General features: G+C 37.1%; 2 protein-coding genes and 1 non-coding gene across 3 annotated transcripts in view; 1 reads left to right on the top strand and 2 right to left on the bottom strand.

The window, feature by feature from the left end:
* Positions 1-653: 653 nt before the first annotated feature.
* Positions 654-7,271, bottom strand: LOC129405801 (double-headed protease inhibitor, submandibular gland-like). Its single transcript, XM_055143346.1, has 6 exons — positions 7,154-7,271; positions 6,640-6,653; positions 5,815-5,936; positions 4,398-4,443; positions 1,808-1,962; positions 654-821 (listed from the first exon to the last, which is right to left on the bottom strand). Exons 1-6 carry the CDS (start codon positions 7,218-7,220, stop codon positions 764-766), a joined length of 462 nt encoding a protein of 153 aa, XP_054999321.1. The 5' UTR covers positions 7,221-7,271; the 3' UTR covers positions 654-763.
* A 13,926-nt stretch (positions 7,272-21,197) lies between these two features.
* The window catches only part of SPINK5 (serine peptidase inhibitor Kazal type 5), a 75,648-nt gene continuing 73,736 nt past the window's right edge, over positions 21,198-23,109 (bottom strand). The window contains exon 31 of the mRNA XM_055143528.1: positions 21,198-21,378. Coding sequence (XP_054999503.1) covers positions 21,370-21,378 — 9 coding nt within the window. The 3' untranslated portion in view covers positions 21,198-21,369. The remainder of the gene's footprint in view (positions 21,379-23,109) is intronic.
* LOC129406354 (small Cajal body-specific RNA 24) lies at positions 22,508-22,637 on the top strand. Its single transcript, XR_008630959.1, has one exon. It is a non-coding gene; the product is annotated as a small Cajal body-specific RNA 24 (non-coding RNA).

Raw genomic sequence — 23,109 nt, 5'->3', positions numbered from 1 at the left:
ATCTCTCCCCAAAATGATCACAAAGGCCTTCTCATAGAGTTGTTTTCTAAGTCAGAATTCTCTTTAAGTGGTAAGATTAAAAAACATATATGTCTATTTTGACTAATTTATAAGATTGTGGATTCTTGCTCTATCTTCATGCCAAGTCTAGAATTTTCCACTTTTCATTAGTGTAGTTAAAGATAATGTAAGTATTGATCATATCTACTTTTTGATCTATGTTAATGTAAAGAAAAACAACAACCAAAAAACCAAATACTGAATCTTTTCTAAGTGGGCTGTTATGAGGGTCAGGGTGAAAATTCACAGGGATTTGAGGTCCTGAGTGAGGTTCCTGGTTCTTCACCTGCTGGTGGGCCCCATGCAGAGCGGCACTGCATCACTCATCAGAAACCAAGCAGGAAGTGGCCCCAGAAACCCCCAAGACCACTTGGGGCAGGCCATATTTTTAAAAGTTTATTCTTTTATATGAAAATGTGGAATGTTTTGAGTAGACGCATCCCCCAGCAGCTCATTTATAATCTCTCCAGCTCCCAACCTGGGTAGAAACAGAAGAAACCTTTCCCTTTGCCTTCCTGTTTAGAGAATGACTACAAGAGTCTCCTTAAGACGGGAATCACATGCACAGAGACCAGCCAGCCAGGTGTCTGCTGATAAACGTTTATTGAAGAATCAAATCCGTATGTCCCCCCTGACCCCCAGCCTTTCGAGAGAAATTAGTCTCTGTGTGGCGACTGCTGGAGGCAGGAAGCTGTTGCCGTATTCACTGGGAAGACACACACTCTCCCTGGTTTCTGAGAGTCAGTGCACCACGGCTCCTCCTACAAAAGAAAACAAGTTATTGCAGATATTTTTTTTTGCGTGTGAAGCAAGGTATTTTTTGTTGAACAAAACTTGCTTAGAAACATGTGAGAGGAGAGAGAGCAATGTGTTCAAGACAGAACCCAGACTTCTCCAGGGTGGAAATAAGCAAGCAAAGGAGAGACAAGCAAGTGAGATACATATTCATAGGATAACTTGGGTATGCCTGGTTGTTTTTTTTTTCCTTTTGGGTCACACCCGGCAATGTTCAGGGGTTATTCCTGGCTTTGCACTCAAGAATTACCTCCGGCGGCCCTCAGGGGATCATATGGGATGCTGGGAATCGAACCCAGGTTGGCCGCTGGAAGGCAAATGCCCTACTCGCTATGCTATCGCTCCAGCCCCAAACCTAGTTTCTTTTTAAAGAAAGGCTTTGAGGGGCTGGAGCAATAGCACAGAGGGTAGGGCGTTTGCCTTGCACGCGGCCCACCTGGTTTCGATTCCCAGCATCCCATATGGTTCCCTGAGCACCGCCAGGAGTAATTCCTGAGTGCAGAGTCAGAAGTAACCCTTGTGCATTGCTGGGTGTGACCCAAAAAGAAAAAAAAAAAAGAAAGGCTTTGAAAGTCTTGGATGCAAACTTTCTTAAAAATGTGACTGAAAGCATCCTGTTCTTATTCGTAAGTCAGTTTTTTTTAATGAGCATATAGTATCTAAGATGAACATTTAAATACTGAGCTTCAGTTTGCTAAAAGAAAAAATCTGTAAATTTCTTTTATACATCACTTAATAATATATACTAACAAGTTTCTTTTTTCTCGTCCATTCCAAATTATTCTTTCTACGTATTTTCTTTCCCATTTAGGGGGAGAAACTGTGATAATCAGTGAACCATTTCTATCTTCAGTTTCTTAGAAGTATCTAGTTTGTTGGATAGAACTAAGATGACTTCTGGATCTCTGAGAGATGCTACTTTTACAACTAAAATATTAACTTTAGCACTTACCAAACAGCATTGCAAAACATACATCTGTTGGAATATACATTTCCATCAGATCCACAGAGAGGCTTATACTCCATGGTACAAGCTGCAGAATACCCAGAGCAACCAAGTTCATTCTGTTGTGCAGTAGGTTGTTTTACAGCAGATTGAGCAGTAGCCTAAAAATAGAAAAAAAGATTTGATGATTTAAAACATTAGATCATTTGAAAAATGAGTTTTCAGATAACCATAAGGAATAAATCATTTATCCCAAAATCTCATATATGGGAAGACACATCCCCTGCCGTTTCTATAAGCCGGGCCAGGATAACAAGTCCCCATCAAGGCCTCAGTCTAACGCATTCCCTGCATCTGGGTGACAACTATATCCTAGAGATCCTATCTTGTTCTTAATTTCCAAATTTCCATACTGTCATCCACCTTATTCAAGCTCCTAATATGTCTAACATACACAATTGCTTATGTCAGTCAATTTATTGACTGTATCAGAGATTTACTTACTTCATATGTGTCAGAGAGTTTAGTCACCTGCCACCTATCTTTGTAAAAACATATTAGATCTTGCTCTTAAAATACTCTACGCATCAAATAATTTCCTGTGTGACTCATATAGCATCTCCAGACTTGTCTGCCTTGCATTCTAGCAGTCAAAATGTATCTGCCTTGTATTCTAGCTAAAGTGAATGACCGACTTCCTGGAGTAGTTACTGTTTTGCACATCCTGATACCTTTGCTTATGATGTTCTCCTGTATTTCATATGGCTGCATCAGATTTATCCCTGATACTTTTAATGAGTATTTAAGCTATTTTCATGACCATTTCATCGTGACATTTTCGTTCATCTATTAAACTGGGCTAGACACCTCATCTTAAAATTATGTCTTTTATAATCTTTTTTTCACAAATATCTTGTATAACATTTTTTTGGAGGGGTGAGGCCACACCCAGATTTGCCCAGGAGTAAAACCTGGCTTTGTATCATCACTCCTGGTGGTGCTCAGGGAACCATATTCAATGCAGGGAATAAAAACCAAGTCTGTCATATGCATGTTAAGTGCTCTACCTTCCGTACCAGCTCTCCAGCCCCTTTTATAAAATTTTAAACACTATCAAAATTATTGGCATTCCATTCACATAGTTCTTTCTTTTGTTTCATCTTTGTGTTACTTTCTCCTTTTCCTTTATAACTTTTAGTTACAATGAGCATGCATTTGAGTACCTGATGTTCCTTGCAACCTCTTTCTTAATCTGACAATTTCGACAGTCTCGGGAAAAAAAAAAAACACCTGTAAACCAACTTCACCAAGTAAAGTTTGTGGAGTCTTCCTATGGTAAATCCAATAATCATATACTTCAGGTCTTCTCTTTAGACTGATAAGATGTCCTCTTTATGACTATATATGCTTACAGATAATTTCTAGAATCACTTGTCATCACTTGTCATCTCATTGCTCATAGATTTTCTCGAGCGGGCGCCAGTAACCTCTCCATTGTGAGACTTGTTACTGTTTTTGGCATATCAAATACACCATGCCACGGGTAGCTTGCCAGGCTCTGCTGTGTGGGTGGGATACTCTCAGTAGCTTGCCAGGCTCTCAGAGAGGGGCGGAGGAATCAAACCTAGGTCAGCCAAGTGCAAAGCAAATGCCCTACCTGCTATGCTATCACTCCAGCCCAAAGGAGTAAGTACAGTATAAAAATTTTTTTCCAGTAATCCCCTAGTGGAAATTGAAGGGCAGGAGCAATAGTATGGTGAATAAAATGGTTTCTAAACAGAGCCAGGAGTAACTCCTGAAAACTGCTAGATGAGGCTCTGAAACCAAACAAAAAGAGTTGAAAAAAAAACCTGACAGATAATGGTGTTAATAATACTAAGCTCTATAAATAAGCACCGTACAGAAAGTATATACATGATTTCCTACATGAAAAGCACTAACTGCATAGAATATGGTTTCCTATTTCATTTTCTCTTTCTAAAATTAATTATCACTCTTCCTTTTTTTTTTTTTTTTTGCTTTTTGGGCCGCACCTGGCAATGCACAGGGGTTACTCCTTGCTCTGCACTCAGGAATTACTCCTGGAGGTGCTCAGGGGACCATATGGGATGCTGGGAATTGAATCCGGGTCAGCTGCAGGCAAGGCAAATGCCCTACCTGCTGTGCTATCACTCCAGCCCCAATTTTCACACTTTTTAACATACATACACCACTCTTGACATGTATTTGTCATATCTAATAAGTAGTAATAAAAGCTCTCTACTACAGAAAGCCAATTATCAACAGAAGGGCCAATTTATTGTTTATATTCTTTGATAGCCCTCATACAAATATAATACACCAAAGTATAATCACTATCACTGTCATCCCATTGCTCATCGATTTGCTTGCACGGGCACCAGTAACATCTCCATTGTGAGAATTGTTGTTACTGTTTTGGGCATATGAAATATACCACAGGTAGCTTGCCAGGCTCTGCTGTGGGAGTGGGATACTCTCAGTAGCTTGCGGGGCTTCTCTCTTTGAAAGTGAGAAATGATTGCATATTTTACATTAAGAAAATTTTTCTTATGTCTATTTTTCTGCAAATACTTACACATTCACCATCATTCATCTTTCTGAGAACAATGTTTTTCAATTGTCTGAAAGAAAAAAAATTGTTAAATAAGAATGTAGTTTCTTTGTATATCATAATAAAACACCGAAACTCGTGTAATTTTGTACTGTCTGATGTGAAATGAGAATGAGTTCTAATTAACAGAATACAATTTGACTGATACTTACAATCAAAATTTTGATACATGAGCTACTTGCAAAAAACAAAAAACAATAAGATTAGCACTAAAAGGAGGTTGATAATCTTGGAAAATAGTTTATGAGTGTTCAGATGAAAATGAAAGATGTAGTATAGTGTGGAAACATTTTTGTACCATAGGAAAAGAAATATATGCTTAAATCCAATTGTGGCATTTGAGATTATTTGTCACAAAATTTGCATTTTCTTAGAAATTTTATTCTAATAATGTTTAATGTTATAATTAAATTTTTTAGAAATCCTATATAAAAATAATAGCATAAATGAGGAAAGTGATAGGAAGAAAGACTTTATTCTGAGTATTCACATTGTGTCAGAGGTTTATATAAATTTGACACATTTTTATCACAGTAAATCCAAGATACTACTGTAACTTCTCTCATACAGATCAGAACACTGAAAATTTTAGTGAATAAGGTACTTAACTAATATCTTAGACATACTAAGTGCTAACTAGAATCTAATCCATATGCCCTGAGCACAGAATTCTAACCACAAATCATGAAGTAGTGAATTCAGATTTCCAAAATATAAAGGTAATTACTTTTCTTCCATTCTCCTAGAAGCTGAGGCTGTGTGCATTGTGAGGACTTAGTATTTTACTAATTTGTAAGTTTTGTGATAGCTGGGACTCCACGTTCTCTGATAGAAACAACATGGATTTTCTCTAGAGTATGAAGTTTATTGTTAAAAGTTTTGTGTCCATGACTAACAGCCTAAATGATCCTTTGAGTTTTCACCATCGAGCAAGAAAAATGCAAGGGCAGAAATTTATAAAATTTTGTCCAAAATACATATTATGAGAACCAGCTTCTTAAGTACAATATGGAAACAAAAATGTTTATATTTAGTACCTAAAATCCAAGAGTATAAATATTAATATTTGACTATATTGTAGTATATATCCTTAGACATAATTACATTTATTACAATTTTTGTGTTGGTAATCACTGTATCACTGTATCACTGTTATCCTATTGCTCATCGATTTGCTCGAGCGGGCACCAGTAATGTCTCCATTGTGAGACTTGCTACTGTTGTTTTGGTAAAACATACCTAAAATTTATTGGCAGACTATAACAAAAGGTGGGATTAATAAAGCCATTTTTTAAAAAACATAGCAGTTTTTGGCCAGTATGGGCTTGGTGACCATTTTTGAAGTGAGGGTGAGGTATTCCAAATTGAGAATTATACTTACTGGTTTTTCATACAAAGCATGCATTCATTACTGTAAGTATTCCCATCTGAAGCACATACTGGTTTGTATATTCTGGTGCATGCTACCCCGGAACCTTTCCCACTGTACATAGAGCAATCCACCTATAATTGGGAAAAAAGCAAGCAACAAACAGTGTCCTGGATTATCTTCCTCCAAATTTTCAGTTATTCTAATCTTGAAATGGTCAACAGAAAAATGGGAAGAGCCCTAGACACTTAAACTTTTCTGCAAATAAATATAAAAGACCATTTACGAATCAGAGACTGCAAGTTACACAATAATTCAGACCTAGAAAATACTTTAAATAAAACAAAATGTGTAGTCTAGGAAAGAAATATTAATGTCTCCTTTCAAGGGACATGAATAATGTCCAACTGAATAATGATTGTGAAAAATCCCTACATAAATTTCTGAAGAATTGGTATGGTTCTTGCTTTGAACATGGCTGGACTGGGTTCAATTGCTGGCACTCCAAATTGTCTCTTGAGCCCATCTGGAATAATCCCTAAATTTAAATTCCTGAGTATCTCCAGGTATTTCCCCAACATACATACATACATACACACACATTTTACGAAAACTTAAAATGCTACTCGACAGTAAAAGTTCATTTCAGGAATAGCTTCACTTCCGAAGGAAATGATTTCAATGCTCAAATCTCTTCCTGCCAAGAGCCAGATCAACTAGTTCCACAGTAACATTCACCCAATAGCTCTGATTTAATTTTTTCATTTTTCATTTTTCATCTCCATATGTATACAGAGAGAGAGAGGAAGAGAGAGAGAGAGAGTAGGTTGTACTCACCCATGACCCCGGTGCTTCATTATCAGAAGAAAGCAACATAAGATGCAATTGAAAAAAAAAATTCCACAGTTAGAAATGCAAGCAGGATTCATTATTTACAATCACTGAAAACCATTTTCCTATCCCTGGCTCAGACTAGACCTAAGAAGGATCACTTATTTATTCAGAAGAAACTCATAATGAAGACTGGGAAATGCATGAGCCTGATGAGAGAAATCCCAAAGGAGGGAAATCCCTGATAGCTGTACAAAATACCCTGGATATTTTCAGAGTTCAGTTAGGCAATGATTTTGGAATTTAATATGTTGATTCTGGAAGGAAAGTCAGTAAAATGAGTAGAGCTCCATAACCCTTTAATTATTCATCCCACTATCTCTTCCTGTCTTTTTCTGAATATCTCACTCACCTGACTTTGCTAGTCAGGCCATTCCAAATGCACAGCTCCTATTTTTAAAGGTTGAATATATTGCAGTCAATATAAAAGCATGGATTTCAGAGGGTAATTGGAACTCACCAGGAGGAGAAGCAGCCCAGGCAGAAGCTGCCAGAGCAAGGATGGCACAAACAGTGATGCTCTTCATGGTGACAGTGAGTGAGGTTGGAAGGAACAGAGAGAGAAAGTGGATTGAAGAATGCACATACACCCCTTCTTATATACCCAGCACACCAACACCCAAGGAAGGGCCCCACCCTCATTAGGAATTGACGTTTTTAGTGTTGATTGGCTGTTAACCCCAGATATTAGTTTTATTTCATGGAAATACTGTCAAGGAAAGTTTCCTTATTGTCTTGATTTGTAGACATTTGGAACAGTTGCAACTCTGAAATCTCTGCCAAATACACTTTTGCGTAATGACTCCCTGATCTCTCAGCAAATACAGTGCCATGATTGTGTTTTAGGAAAAAGATAGCATCATAGGTATTCTAAAGAGCACGCCATGTATCAAGGATATTGCAGTTATGTCAAATGTGAAAAGGTTGAAGTAAATACTAGAACAATAAAAACTATAAAATGTAAAGAAGAAGGCAAATTTATTGACTAATCCAAAATTGACTATGGAGTTACTTTATAAAGTTTAATGGAAAGCTTATTAACTGGTTCAAATTATATATACTGATAAATATTACTGGTGTTTAGTAGACACTTTTAACTTTTAATAGTGTCCCATTATCACCTTTTAACTTCTTTCTTGTTTGTTTTGGGGCCACACTAGGCAGTACTCAGATATTACTCCTGATTCTGTGCTCAGAATCCATTCCTGGCATGGAAACTATAGCAGGCAAGCACCTTACTGCTATACTATCTTTTAGCCCCAGTACTTTCAACTTTCCAATTCCTTCTGTTTTTTTTTCCTTGGAATTCTATGTTTAGTTAATACTATTTTGAAATTTCATTTTAAATATTTATGCCTTGCCCATATATCAGTATTTCATCATCATCTGAAATGCAGATAATAAAATTAAATACCCTCCAGAAGCTTTTCTGAAGAGGATCACTGATCTCCTTCCCAAGTTCTATAGTGAAGAATTTGATTATACCGGACATGTTTGAAGTAGCTAACTGAAATTAGAACAATGACTTATAGGAAGCTGGGACTGGTATAGTCCAAAATACATACTGTGGTTTTCAACTTTTTTCTCTTGCTTAGTTAAGAAATAAATTTATTTCCTCCCACAAGTAATTATTATAAAGAAAATGAGTAAATGCAACATATTTATAAAGCCAAAGTCAAGTAAATATTTTTTTCGATCACATATGCAAGATCATCGGAAATCCATTTGAAAACTTCTCAACACACACACACAACCACACACAAGTTGTGATGGGATGGGGGATATGAAGTACTTTATTGAAGGCCTCCCAGTAAATCAGGTAATCTGATTCTAGTATAAATTCTTCTATGCAACCCTTCTTATATACTGTATGGTCAACACAAACTCTACTTCCTTTCTCAAAGCTGTGTAGGACCTACCATCTGGGTCTTGGACTCAGTTTTTTTCTTACTGTGCATTACTTCCTGCACATCTTAAACAATCTTCAATTGATTCATCAAAACAACGTGGATGCCAAAATCTAATTTTTAGTGAAATGTATATAATAAAATTTGCAACTTCACCCTGCTAATATATTTTGGTTCTAATCCAATCTAGGAGAATTTCACAAATCACAAATCATGAAATCCCATTAATCACGATTTCTCAGGCGGGCTCAGTAACATCTCATTTTGTCCTTTCCCTGAGATCTTAGAAGTCCATCTCGACTGGCCCTCCTAACAATGTTGCACTGGGGGCTCTTCAGGGTCAGGGGAATGAGATCCAGCTTGTTACTGGATTTTGCATATGAATACACCATGGGAAGCTTGCAAGGCTGTCCCATGTGGGCTGGAAACTCTCAGAAGATTGCCAGTTTCTCCCAGAGGGAGAAGAAGGCTAAAGATATCGCGCAGCCGCTTTGCCGCTTCTGAGAGCTTGCTTTTAAGTCTCTCTCTAGATGTTGGCCATTGATGGGATTACACACACCTGGGTTCCTCTGCCGGTACTTTCATGCATGAGGGCTGTCCAGACATGTGGAGAGGGGCCTCGAGCATGGCTGTATCTAGGTTCCGGTGGTCTTCAGCCTCTGGGAGCTCTGCTCGGAGTGGGGAGGGAAGCTGGAGCCCATCCCCTCCGAAGGGCCCCGGGGAAGACAGCCAGGCATTCGGGCAAGAGACTCTCTGCATCACTCTCTTCTGAGAGCTTGCTTTTAAGTCTCTCTCTGGATGTTGGCCGTTGATGGGATTACACACACCTGGGTTTCTTTGCCAGTACCTTCATGCATGCCAGGAGAATTTAGGCATCTTTATTTTCCTGATATTCATACTTTTCAAGTAGGTACCAATTAGTGTATGCATTTTTATTTTCCAGAAGAATATGTTTTATTTTCTTTTGTTTTAATTTCATGTTTTAAAAAATCCACATTTAAGAATCTTGCCAGACTAACTACTTTCGGTAGCAGCTTCTTGCAGAAATGCCTCTAGACTGTGAACTGAGCTACGGCCCCGTGCCGCCCCGGGAGGGGAAAGTTTTTCCTCTCTTGGCCTTTACTTGCAGCATGGAAACCACCATCTTATAGATCCCGTGAACTGGAGGTACAAGCTTGCAGTGATGCGACTTCTGGCAGAAATTTCTCTGGACTTAATTACTAAAATGCCAGGAATCCAAAACTCATATACTCTTCATTCTCAGCAATGAAATACAAATTATCAAATGATGCTTTTTCAGCAGGTTTGATTGTTGGGGGAAAATTCCATATAATAGTGAGTTTTCTGTTGAAATATTAAATGTAATCAAAGTAAAGGGATACTAAAATGAAGATCATTAGCCGCACAGGCGGAGGGGTGGGTGGAATGGGAGATATACTGGGGTTCTTGGTGGTGGAACATGTGTACTGGTGAAGGGATGGGTGTTTGATCATTGTATGACTGAGACTTATACCTAAAAGCTTTGTAACTTTTTTCATGGTGATTCAATTAAAAAAAAAGAATCTTGCCATTTTTTTTACAAAATTTGTGAACATTGAGGAAATATTGAGGGAGTTGTGTTAAATAAATAAGAGAAAAAACACTTCACTACTTACCTTACACACAAAATATTCAAAAACAAAAATAAATTTTAAAAAACCTTATTCTTTAGACTCAGAAAATATAGTTACCAAAAGGGAAGAAAAGAGGCATGGGATTGGTGAAATGGGTTGAAACGGGTCAACTGGGTGGTGATAGAAGTAAACCTGGTATTTCTTGGTGATCTTAATAGTGCATACCTATGTTAAATTAAATGTTTTTACCTTAAATGTACACAATAACATAAACTGATATCATCATCATACAAATTTATAAAAATCAAAAGGAAAGATAATTTATTCGCTTTCCATAATGCTTCCTTTCAGGATTTCTCACAAAAGAAAATAATCTTATGTAGAAACTCTTTTTCTTTTTTCTTTTTGGGTTACACAGCGATGCTCAGGGGTTACTCCTGACTCTGCACTCAGAAATTACTCCTGGCGGTGATTGGGGGACCATATAGGATGCCTGGGATTGAACCCGGGTGGGCCGAATACAAGGTAAATAAATGCCCTACCCGCTGTACTGCCACTGTCTTCCTATGAAGGAACTCTAATAAGAATATGTTCTTATTTATTTGCCCTGATTCAGTACCTGTCTGAAGACTAAAAAACCATACTTAGAATTACATTCAGCTTGATATTCTCAGATAATCTACATTTCTTTTTCCCCTCAGATCTTTCATAGTCTGTTTCACTGAATGAGTTGCTTTGATTCCAGATAACCAGCTCTAGATGTGACATTGAACAAGAAGTCTCAAAACACCACACATAGTGGAGGTAATAATTGATCAATTATTATAAACACATAAAGTTACAAAATATTCTTTTTCTTAATTAAATGAAATTTGACTCTAAGTCATCTGTTCTGTCTACACTGCAGATAACTTGATCTGGTTCATTATTAGCGTTTATGAGTATATCTGATCCTCATGTACAGAAAAGGGAGCAGAAGACCCTCAGTCTGTGGACATCATAAACACTGCAGTGAAGCCAGACACTAATGTCTCTTCACTGGGGTTATATTACATACTGTGCCACACACATAAGATAAATTTAAGAAAAAAATTTTGAAGTAATATTGGCTTATAATATTATATAGGCTTCATGTATATAGCTTTATAAAACACCACCTGTATATGCCATATTAACCTCATCACTGAAATCTAGTTTTCATCCATTTTATATTTATATTAAACTATATTTCATTTATATTAAAACAGCTCTTCAGAACATTTGGTCATTGAAGAATCTTGGAGGTTCTTCAGGAACTCTTAAGGTCAAGAGCTGAAGAGGTAATATATCGGGGAAGGAAGTTTCACTGTTCTTTTGTATACTTGCAATTTTTGTTAATGTTGGTAGCCTGCTAGTGACTTTGGCAAAGATGCTGGTGCTATGTACTATTCTCAGAACTCTGGTTAATTGCCTAAATATTAGTATCTTCTTTAGGCTACAGTTTTAATTCTTAAGCATACAATTACTAATGTTTTGAGTTTAAATGGGAACATCTTGAGTTAAAAGGGCAGATGTATAATAGCTTAACATACAAATGCTAATGATCTGCATTACTGGCAATGTTTCCAGTTAAATGGGGAAATGAAAGTTTAACAGGGAGACTTATAATTGCTTCTACTGTTAATACTATGTTTCTTAAAAGGTCTGCACCAAAATTTCATTCCTCCAGAATTTTACTAAGTTTTCAATGGTGTTAATATGGGCACAAGTAACTCTACCAGCCAGCATTCTATGGTTACAGAACTGCACCTCATCCAAATGCCGGCTTGGCTTCTGAGTACATAACGAAATGGCCTTTAGGCTAAGAGGGACATGGCATTTCCTACTAGATTGTTCAGTATCTGTTCTGGGAACAAAGCCCAGTACCCAAGTAAATATCCTTTGTGGACCACAACTGGTAAACGGCTGATTTTTAGAAACATTGGTAACAGACATTTAACTTCCTTTCTAAAACAGCTAAGTGTACAACAGCTCAGCAAATTAGAATGTAATAGTTGGTAACTTTTCATTTACTTCACGCAGGACTTCTTTCATGTAAGTCTAGTCAATGTAATTAACTTTTTATTGATAATCTGACTGCTATGTGCTAAACAAATGCATGTGTACTTTTTCCTCCAACATGTTCTATAAATTTAAGATTGAAAGTGTTTCACAAATAAACCAAAGTGATCAGTTTTCAAATGACTAATTTTTTTAGAACTATGGTTATAAAATCTATTCTTGTTGTCTGAAGTTCATGAAGTCAGATCCACAAGAAATTCAAGGTCAAAGTCAAAATAATTGAATTTCTATAAATACCAGATGATTTCACTATCTGTAGCTTATACAGCAACAAAACAAATAGTTAGCAAAGAATGATGAGACATCCTTAACTTTTGAATACAGAAAATGAGATTAGCAAGCAGTGGCAAAAGAAAGTGGTGGTAAGGAAGAGATAGACAGAGGTAACACAAAGACAATGGAGGAAGGTCTTAGAAACTTTAATGGTGTTGAAGATAGAGTAATTTTGTAAATCAAAACAATAAATATTAGTACTATTGTAACTGTGTTATAACTTTAACTATATCTCAAATAAAATAATATTTCAAAAGGAACATTATGACTATCTAGAAAAACTTGAAAAAATAATTTTTCCTAATTGAGCTCTTTATCACTATATATTATATAGTTACTTGGTAAAAACTGGTGAAATTTAATAGATTTTTGTTACAAAAGATAGTTCATAACATATTTTTCTATTGTATACTACTCTTGCATTCCCCTTAGCTGTAGCTTTTGCCAGTATTCTATGGGACAAGCCTTCATAACATAAGAGTAAGGATAAGGCAGTTTATAAGTCTATATTTTCATGGAAGTAACTTTTTCCATATGAGCGGGAGTGATAGCACAGAGGTAGGGCGTTTGCCTTGCACACAGCAGACCCAGGTTCGATTCCTTCGCCCCTCTCAGAGAGCCTGGCAAATTATGAGAGTATCTCGCCCCTACGGCAGAGCCTGGCAAGCTACCCGTGGTGTATTGGGTATGCCCCAAACAGTAACAAGTCTACAATGGAGACGTTACTGGTGCCTGCTCAATCAAATCGATGAGCAACAAGATGACAGTGACAGTGAACTTTTTCCAAACCACCACTACAGAAATTTTTCATTTGCATCAGAAAATAAATGAAGAATCTTTAAGGCAAAGATAATGATTTCTATCTGTGAGAATTATGTCACTGACCAAAAATTTGAATTTTTAATTTCATTAAAAATTTATCTTGTGATTTAATGATAGAAAATGGAATTAAAATTTTATTGGTAAAATAAAATGCAATATATACAGTTTCTAATTTGTCTCCATTTTGTTAAAACATTTCTTTTTATTGGTTTGTTTAGGGGCCAACCTGACAATGCTCAAGGGTTACTCCTAATTCTCTACTCAAAACTAATTCCTGGCAGGCCACAATCCACAGAGAAGCGGCAGGCAGGCACTCTGGTGAGCAACGTGGCCCGGACAATGCTCCGGACCCGAATCGGGGCCAACAACACCGGGGGGCCGGAGGGAGGAGGTGCCGCCTGCACACCTTCTCCTAATGGAACCCCGGCGCCACTGAGCAGCAACTAACACGGCTCCAGGATTCGGGACTGGGACAGATCTGAGCCGCGCGGCCGCTAGCGCGGCCGTGCGGCCTTTTCTCTCAGAGAGCCAGCCCTGTGTAACCTCAGAGATCCAGCACCTGAGTAACCTCAGAGAGCCAGCACCTGTGCAACCTCCGAGAGCCAGCACCAGAGTAACCTCAGAGAGCCAGCCCTGTGTAACCTAAGAGAGCCAGCCCTGTGTAACCTCAGAGAGCCAGCACCTGAGTAACCTCAGAGAGCCAGCCCTGTGTAACCTCAGAGAGCCAGCCCTGTGTAACCTCAGAGAGCCAGCACCTGTGCAACCTCCGAGAGCCAGCACCAGAGTAACCTCAGAGAGCCAGCACCTGTGCAACCTCAGAGAGCCAGCACCTGTGCAACCTCCGAGAGCCAGCACCAGAGTAACCTCAGAGAGCCAGCACCTGTGCAACCTCCGAGAGCCAACCCTGTGCAACCTCCGAGAGCCAGCACCTGTGCAACCTCAGAGAGCCAGCCCTGAGTAACCTCAGAGAGCCAGCCCTGTGTAACCTCAGAGAGCCAGCCCTGAGTAACCTCAGAGAGCCAGCCCTGCGCAACCTCAGAGAGCCAGCCCTGTGTAACCTCAGAGAGCCAGCACCGGCACAACCTTAAAAAGTTATTTTGATGTGGTTGGAGGTCATGTGGGGGAAGGGTGATGCAGGCCAAATACACACTAGAGACTGAACACAATGGCCACTCAACACCTTTATTGCAAGCCACAACACCTAATCAGAGAGAGAGAACAAAGGGGAATTCCCTGCCATAGTGGCAGGGTGGGGTGGGGGGAGACGGGACTGGGGAGGGGGGGAGGGATGTTGGGTTTACTGGTGGTGGAGAATGGGCACTGGTGAAGGGATGGGTTATCGAACTTTGTATGGGGGAAACATGAGCACAAAGATGTATGGATCAGTAACTGTACCCTCACGATGACTCTCTAATTAAAAATAAACTAATAAAAAAAATTAAAAAAGAAATAAAAAAAAAGTAATTCCTGGCAATGTTTGGGGACCATTTGGTATTCCAGGGATCAAACCCAAGTTGGCAAACGCCTTTTTCTTTCTACTATCCCTCAAGCTTCAAAACATTTCCTTTGAAAAATAGTGAAACGTGATTTATCATAGTGTTAATGTTTATTTCCTTAGTGTTGTAACTTACTGTGACCTTCCTCGGGACCTACACTTTGGTAAGCTCAATTTTACTGTCCTTGTACAAGGTTTATTTTCCCTTTGGGTATTATCAATTTCTTTGATTGGTGCACATACCACTTAACAATGAGATCACATAGCATTCATGAATATACTATTTAAGAGTGAGATCACATTTCCTTTCTCCCTCTGATTTAATTTTTCTTAACATGATACCCTTTAGCCCCATACAACTTTTGGGAAAAGATAAAATTTCAACCATTCATATAGCAATGTTGTATCCCATTGTCTATATGTGCAATTTATTTATCCACTTCTCTGATTTTAGCCAGATCTTGGGTATTGTACAGTGATGCAATGAACTATCTATCTTTTGAATTAATTTCAAACTTAATTATACGTTTAGACAAAATCTTTTTTTGTTTTGTTTTGTTTTGATTTGTTTTTGGGGGTCACATGCCACAATGTTTAGGACTTATTCCTGACTCTCCACTCAGGAATTACTCCTGGCAGTGCTTGGGGATCCATATGGAATGCTGGGGATTGAACCTGGTTCAGCAGCTTACAATGCAAATGCCCTATTTTCTGTACTATAGCTCTGATCCCCTAGACAATATATTGTAATAGCAAATGTTTCAGACAAAACATTGTATTAGATACTGGAAATATAAATAAAAACATAACTTTTCATATCTGGAAGTTATAGACGAGTGAAAAAGTCTATTTGCGAAAAACCAATTAAAATATAGTAAACAAGATGTTATGGCAGCACAAAATATATAAAATTTCTATTCCGAGAGAAAGAGGTCGTGGATGATTTCTGAAAATAAGCATTGCCTTTATTGACATAACAATTTAGTATGGTGATGAAAGAATAAACAAGGGTAGACTTTGTAAAATGAAAAATAGAAGAAAGATAACTGTAGAGTAGATAGAGACAGTATATTAGGATTAAAAAAAAAGAAACAAGTTTAAAAAATGATTCAGGTGGGAAGATAGTACAGTGGGTACAGCACCTGCTTTACATGTAGCCAATCAGTTTTTTTCTTGGCACCTTATATAAACCCCATGAGCCCCAAGTAGTGATCCTTGAAGGCAGAGCCTTAAGTGTGAGCTCTGCACCGCTGGATGGAAAAGATGGAAGACAAGAAAGAAAGAAAGAAAGAAAGAAAGAAAGAAAGAAAGAAAGAAAGAAAGAAAGAAAGAAAGAAAGAAAGAAAGAAAGAAAGAAAGAAAGAAAGAAAGAAAGAAAGAAAGAAAGGAAGGAAGGAAGGAAGGAAGGAAGGAAGGAAGGAAGGAAGGAAGGAAGGAAGGAAGGAAGGAAGGAAGGAAGGAAGGAAGAAGGGAGGGAGGAAGGAAGGACGGAAGGAAGGAAGGAAGGAAGGAAGGAAGGAAGGAAGGAAGGAAGGAAGGAAGGAAGGAAGGAAGGAAGGAAGGAAGGAAGGAAGGAGAAAGAGAGAAGGAGAGAAGGGAAAGAGGAAAGAATGAGAGAGATAGAGAGGAAAAGAGGAAGGAAGAAAGGAACAGAGAAGGAAAAAAGAAAGAAGAGAAGGAAATAATCGAAAAATAAAAAAATAAGAGAGAAAGAAAAGAAATCATTCATGGTAGGAGGAAAGAGGGCAAAGCAGAAGTTGTGGTTAAAGGACTAAATTGAATGTCAGAGTTAGGAGTTTATCTTGCAAAATAGAGGAAACCACTTAAGAGGTTTTAACATAGTACCATCCAATGTGGACTTCAGCTCATTAATGTCTACAGTGAATGCCTATGGGAGAGACAAGGCTGAAGTGGGAAGATGACTGTTGTGGCTGGTTATGAAATAATGTAAATGGCTTGAACAAAGAATTCTTTTTGCTTATTTTTTTGGGGGGGTCATACCCGGCAATGCACAAGGTTGTTCCTGGCTCAAACACTCAGGAATTACTCCTGTCAGTGCTTGGGGGACCATATGGGATGCTGGGAATTGAACCCGGGTGCACGCATGCAAGGAAAATGCCCTACCCGCTGTGCTATCGCCCCAGCCCCTTTAACCAAAGAATTTTTAACTCTGGAGGATTAAAGAAGAAGGAGAAGATGATAGCTAGATTTCAGGCTCATCTAGTTTTAATTTGGTCAAGTGCAATATGGCTGATTAGTAGCAGTTTTTAATAGAAAATTAAATATATCAATATTTAAAAGAGGATACTCAGAAATGAGAAAGAGAGAACTGTTATAAAGGAGGGAGGCAGTCAAGTTCATTAGAAATCTGTTGAACAAATCTACAGAAAAGGAACACAAATTAAACAAAAGAGGATCAAGAATAAAAGAACAAAAGTTAAAACACATTGGCATGAGTAATATTAACATGTGCCATAACAGATAGGGATGGAACATAGAGTGTCCTGCCAGAAAACAAATCATTTTTCAAAATAATACATGTTGCATGGCTAAAAAAAAAATTCCATCAAGGAAGACAAATATTTGGTGTTCCTCTAACTGGTCTTTAATTGACAGTCTTTCTCTCTGTTCTTTCTTCATGCCTGAAGAATGATTTACAGTCTCATATTACTTAAGTAGAACTTCATTTTTAATGCTAGAAATGAATAGGTATCAGCATACCTGGATACTTTTTCAGGAAAACCTGTATATCTTTCAGGGAAAGTACAAGACGTCCCATTGTGCCTTCCTGAAAAGGGAAACATATCACTCATCATTTGCAAAGGCTCTAGGAAGTGTTGAGAACACAGTCATTTTATTTATCATAATCTAACTGTAATATATAAGATTGGTCTTGGCAAAATTCAAATGAGAAGGCAACAAAAGCATATTAGATTGAGAAACAAGTGTGTTTTTTAGGTGTTCTTCTCAATTCAAATCATGTATTAAAATGTTTAGCAATGTCAAAATTTATAATTTTCTAGGTCATTATCACCTAATGAGAAGTTTGGTTTTTAAGAGTATAGAAAGGGCTGGAGCGATAGCGGGGCTAGAGTGATAGCATAGAGGGTAGGGCATTTGCCTTGCTCGCGGCTGACCCAGGTTGATTCCTCTGCCCCTCTTGAAGAGCCTGGCAAACTACTGAGAGTATCCTGCCCGCATGGCAGAGCCTGGCAAGCTACCCATGGCGTATTCAATATGCCAAAAACAGTAACAAGTCTCACAATGGAGATGTAACTGGTACCCACTTGAGCAAATTGATGAGCAATGGACAACATTGACAGTGACAGTGTCAGAAGAGAACAAAAAGAAAGGGCAAGAAGAAGATATTTACTCATTCCTGAGACATAGCCCATGGATCAAAACCAGTCCAGCACCCTCTTTTGTGAATATATTTCTACTTGAGCACAGCCAGTAAAATCTACACAATGTAAATTCATTTATTTATGCAAAAGCAGCATTGAGTGGTTGTATCAGAGACAAAGTGTCTCACTAATGAAAACTATTTTCTTTCTAACTCTTTAAAGAAAAAGTCTGCTAGCCCATAATCTAGCAAAATGATCAATCTGTTTCTGTAAACTTGAAGAGATAGGAAGACTTCAGGTGGGCTCCTTGTATGAAAAAAATGAGAAACAGATCCATAATAGATTTTCAGAAACCCATATTCTTTTAAAAATGGAATCTATAATATCAATTATATAATTAGAAATTTGTATTTATTGGTGATCAAGATGACCAATAGTTAAAATAGTTTTGTTTCTTTTTTCTCTATATCAGAACAAATACCAGCACAAGTTATCATTCCTGGTTCAGAATTTCAGGGAAGGTTTGTGAAGCCTCAGTTGTATGCTTCTGTGTTTTTGATTTGTCACTGACTCATTAGGATATAACTCAAGAAGCAAGTTAAAAGTTGTTAATTTGATATTTATGTAGCTGTCCTGTGGTGACCATTTTGACCTAAACAACATTTAAAATTTTATTTATTTATTCATTCATTATTTGGGGGCCACACCCAACAATACTCAGGAGACTGACTCTTGACTCTGTGCTCAGGAATCATTATTGATGGGATTCAGGGGACTATATGGGGTGCCAGGGATCAAACCAGGGTCAGAAGGGTCAGCCATATGCAAGTCAAGCTCCCTATCTGCTGTGCCCCTTGTTCATGTATGCAAATAAATTAATTTTGTTTTGAAAAAAATTCTCAAAAGAAATTTTTATTTGTTTGAATTTAGTAAATTTATTTTTTTTGAGATTCTTGTGTTCAGCTTAAATTGATCCCTAAGCCTCTATTTTCTTTTTTACCTCTGTGTATCCCTCTGCCAATTTACTCTTGACCTTCAAGTCGGTAGCTTTTTTTTAATCCTCATCTAATGACATTCCACATCACCCCATCTTCCACCCCATCTTATTCCTAAGCTTCACTTTTTCTCCTGTTCAGAAATATTTTGGGAGTATATTATATAACAATAATTACCACTTATCATCATCATCATACTGAAAAAGGTATAGTTTCTTTTAAATATTTTTAAATGATTTTTTTGCATGGGTGCCACACCTAGCAGTGCTCAGGAGCCATCCCTGACTCTGTTGCTCAGGAGTTATCCTGCCAGTGTTTGGGACACTGTACTGGGGAGTCAACCCAGAGTTAGTGGGATGCAAGGCAAGTACCTTAACTCCATATTATCTGGTCCTGTTTTTCATATTTGAAATAAATCCAATAACAAGTTTATTCTCAAAAGATTAGACTGTGCTCTTAAAAATAATTTGGGGGCAGGAGAGATGTTACAGAGGTTAAGATTCTTGCCTTGCACATGGTCTACCCCAGTTAGATTTCTGGCTTATGAAACTCTGGAAATTGTCAGGATTCTCACCTGAGCATAGAACCAGAAGTAGCCACTGAGCACCACTGAATATGACTCTAAAAATATAATTTCTTGATTTGAAATAGACAAAAGATACATTCTTATAGATTATACAATGTCTAAACCTATCCAACATATACTAAAAAATGCAGAAAATAAAAGCCACAGTTTTCTGACTTCTTTTCTTATATGCCTCTATTTTCTTTTCTGAAAAATAATTGGCAATCCTTTATTTTTTCATCATAACATGGAAAGGAACACCATTCAAATTTATTTTACTTAGTTATCAAGAACAAAGATTAGAGAATTCTATTAGCAACTTAGTTAAAAGATAAAGGACAGAGAAAAAATACAAAATTGATCTCCTATATCTAATTTTAGGAAATTATCTTGTATCTTAAAACATCTTTAGCCCTGATAAATTTTCCATGCTTTCTTTGTCTAGAATTAAGGCAGGATCTGCAAGAGAACTGCCATACGATACCAATTCTGAGAGCAGTTTCAGCACATTGTTCTTTGTCACTTCTATCACCATTATTATTATATTCTTTGTAATATTTCCCATGTCAACTAACTCACTGACCCATTTAGTAGTTTCTAGCCACACGTAGCTATTGAGCACTTGAAATGACTCTACTGGATGCGTGACACACACAAATATCAAAGAGTTAGCAAAAAAAAATTATGTTGAATGTTTTGAAATGATAATATAAGGTTAAATAAAATATGTTACTCAAATAGATTTTACCTCTCCCTTTTGTAGAGGTTAGAAATTGATTTTGTGACTTGTATTATTTTTCTCTTGCACAGAGATTCTCTTATTTGCCTCTATTGGTAAATTACATTTCCTTACTTGGGTTCACCCCAGATTTTGGGTGTAAGGTATTGATAAAGGAACCTGTCATGACAGTATGAGAAACTACATTAATACCACTTGATGGAGCATATAAAACTGAGAGTAAATCATTTTATTTTATTTATGTAAATATGGAAGATAAGGAGGGAAGGAGGTTCTCTAGTAAGGTTAATTCATATCTCAGTTTTACACAATTGATGGGACCTGAGAACCCATGTGAATTTCTGTATCTTCCAAAAAATTTATTCACTATTGTGGATAGCAACTTGAATCAGGAAAAAAACAAAAGTGAACATTCATTGGCCATGAGTGTGTTTAGCCAGATAAAAGGATAGAGTTTATTCAGTTTCTGTAAAAAACAAACAAACAAACAAACAAACAAATCAAGTGCTTATTCTTCAGAGTGTCAAAGAAATCCCAGAAATGATATTCTGCTGGGTGTACTTTTATTGAATAAGCAGTTGAACAGACAGCATTGCGATCAGGAGGTTTCCAGAGCATAGACTGACTTTAGATGTCTCTGTATCCTTAAATCACAGAATTTAGGAGGAAGAGATGGATAGGACTGAAAGTCTGTCCCCCCAACAGCTCAGTAATTGTTTTATAAAGTAAATAAGATGAGCGTCCAAGCATTCTATGTTCAGATGGTGAGGGCAGATGATTAGGGGAACACATTTTTCCTCATGACTTTTTACAAATTTTCACATCATTTTTCCTGCAAGAGAAGATGAGTAGTTTAGATATTAGAAATGCCAAAAACATCTATATGATAGTAAACAAAAAAAACATATATTTCAACATTCTGAGTACTCACAATTTAAAATCACTTTTACCTCTGAGTCAATGGATCCAATTGAAATAGAAACATGTTTTTAGAATGTTTTTACACATCTTTTACATAGGTTCATTAGCTCACTGACTCATTCTAGCCTTGTGTAGCTATTAAGCACTTGAATTGTCTACGTGCTATATGGATGAAAAATATATCCATATCACTGAGTTGGCTAAAATTTCCAAATCCTGCTTATTGAGATAATTATAAAAATGAGCTTTGCTCATTTGAGTTACATGTGACCCTCCTGTTAATTAAAAACAAAATAGAAGTGTCATCAATACTTCACAGAGAAGGAAAACAAGCTACAGAAATGTTTAGCAACTAAAAAAGGTCTCACTTTCACTTAGGATTTAAAGCCAATTTCACTAACATAAATTCAACAGTATTACACTTTTAGACCATGAGAATGATTGCAGTTTTAGACTGTCTTCCTGGCCTTAGTCATCTGTGCATTAATTTACTGTTGAAATAAACATTCAAAACAGTAGATCAATGTTTCGTAAAACATTTCAAAGGGGCAAAATCCTCAGAAAGTTTTCTTCTATGAGACTAGTCAACTCATACCACCTCTACAAGAGTAGTTCTTCTGAGTTTCAAAATCAGTCCCTCACATTAGTTCTTACACATGATTAGAAAGTTGCAAACAATGGTTTTCTTGAATTCTTGAAAATCTTTGTCAGGTAATTGAGAATAAATATTTCTTATATTTCTCTCATTACCCATATTTATTTGCTATAGTGCCTATCTATAGACTCAGATTTTCAGAATCCCCAGACAATTGTGGTAGAGCATAAGAAATAAAGCCAGAAGATGTACTTAGTAATAACTGATAATTCACAGGGTTTTTTTTTGTGAAGCTGATTTCCTGTGTGCTGGCAACTTAATGATTACTGCTCTCATGTAGGGGCATTGAGATGCCAAAGGAAAAGCATGTCAGCCCTACAAATGTTCCACATATGTTAGTAGTTGTTATTGTAGAAATATCTGAAAATAGAAACAAAATTAAGCATGGACATTTAGTTTAAAGAAGTTTCTTCTTACACAAAGATAACTCTTTGTATATGTCCTTGAGAAATAATAGTAGTTTTCTGTGTACCCTTTGCAAGGAAAAAGGACACATCATTCCACTACTGACATTTGAAAAGTTATATAAGTACTTCTTTGAGCGTAAGTGAAAGAATGATTCAAGAATTCTTAACCTATTATTTTTTTTCATTTTATTTTAAATAATTTGGTGAGTTCTTTGGTTCAGTTTAATGATTGACAAAAGTTTGTTACATGAACAATAGCCAATGTCAGACTTTGAATCATTATTTGTCTGTTAACAAAAAGTGTTTTGCTCATTAAAAAATTCCTAGGTTTTCTTTCAAGTTATATGTCATCTTGCCTGAAGAAGAAAATATTACATACAATCAGCGGGAAGGATGTCAAACTCAGTAGTGCATGTAAAAACTTCCTGGTAAGGAATTAAATGAAAAGGTCAACTTTCCATGTTGGGAGACAGTTTTGAGCAAATGTAAAGTGCAAGGGTGCAAAGGTTATACAGAAAGTATTTGAAGCTAGTTTTGAGAATTGGTTCACACAACTGAGTTTACCAGCATGATAAGTGGA

This window comes from Sorex araneus, chromosome 6 (assembly GCF_027595985.1).
Source record: "Sorex araneus isolate mSorAra2 chromosome 6, mSorAra2.pri, whole genome shotgun sequence".
Classification (NCBI taxonomy): Eukaryota; Metazoa; Chordata; class Mammalia; order Eulipotyphla; family Soricidae; genus Sorex; species Sorex araneus.
Note: the sequence above shows the minus strand (reverse complement) of the source record. Positions and strands in the feature narration are given on the sequence as shown.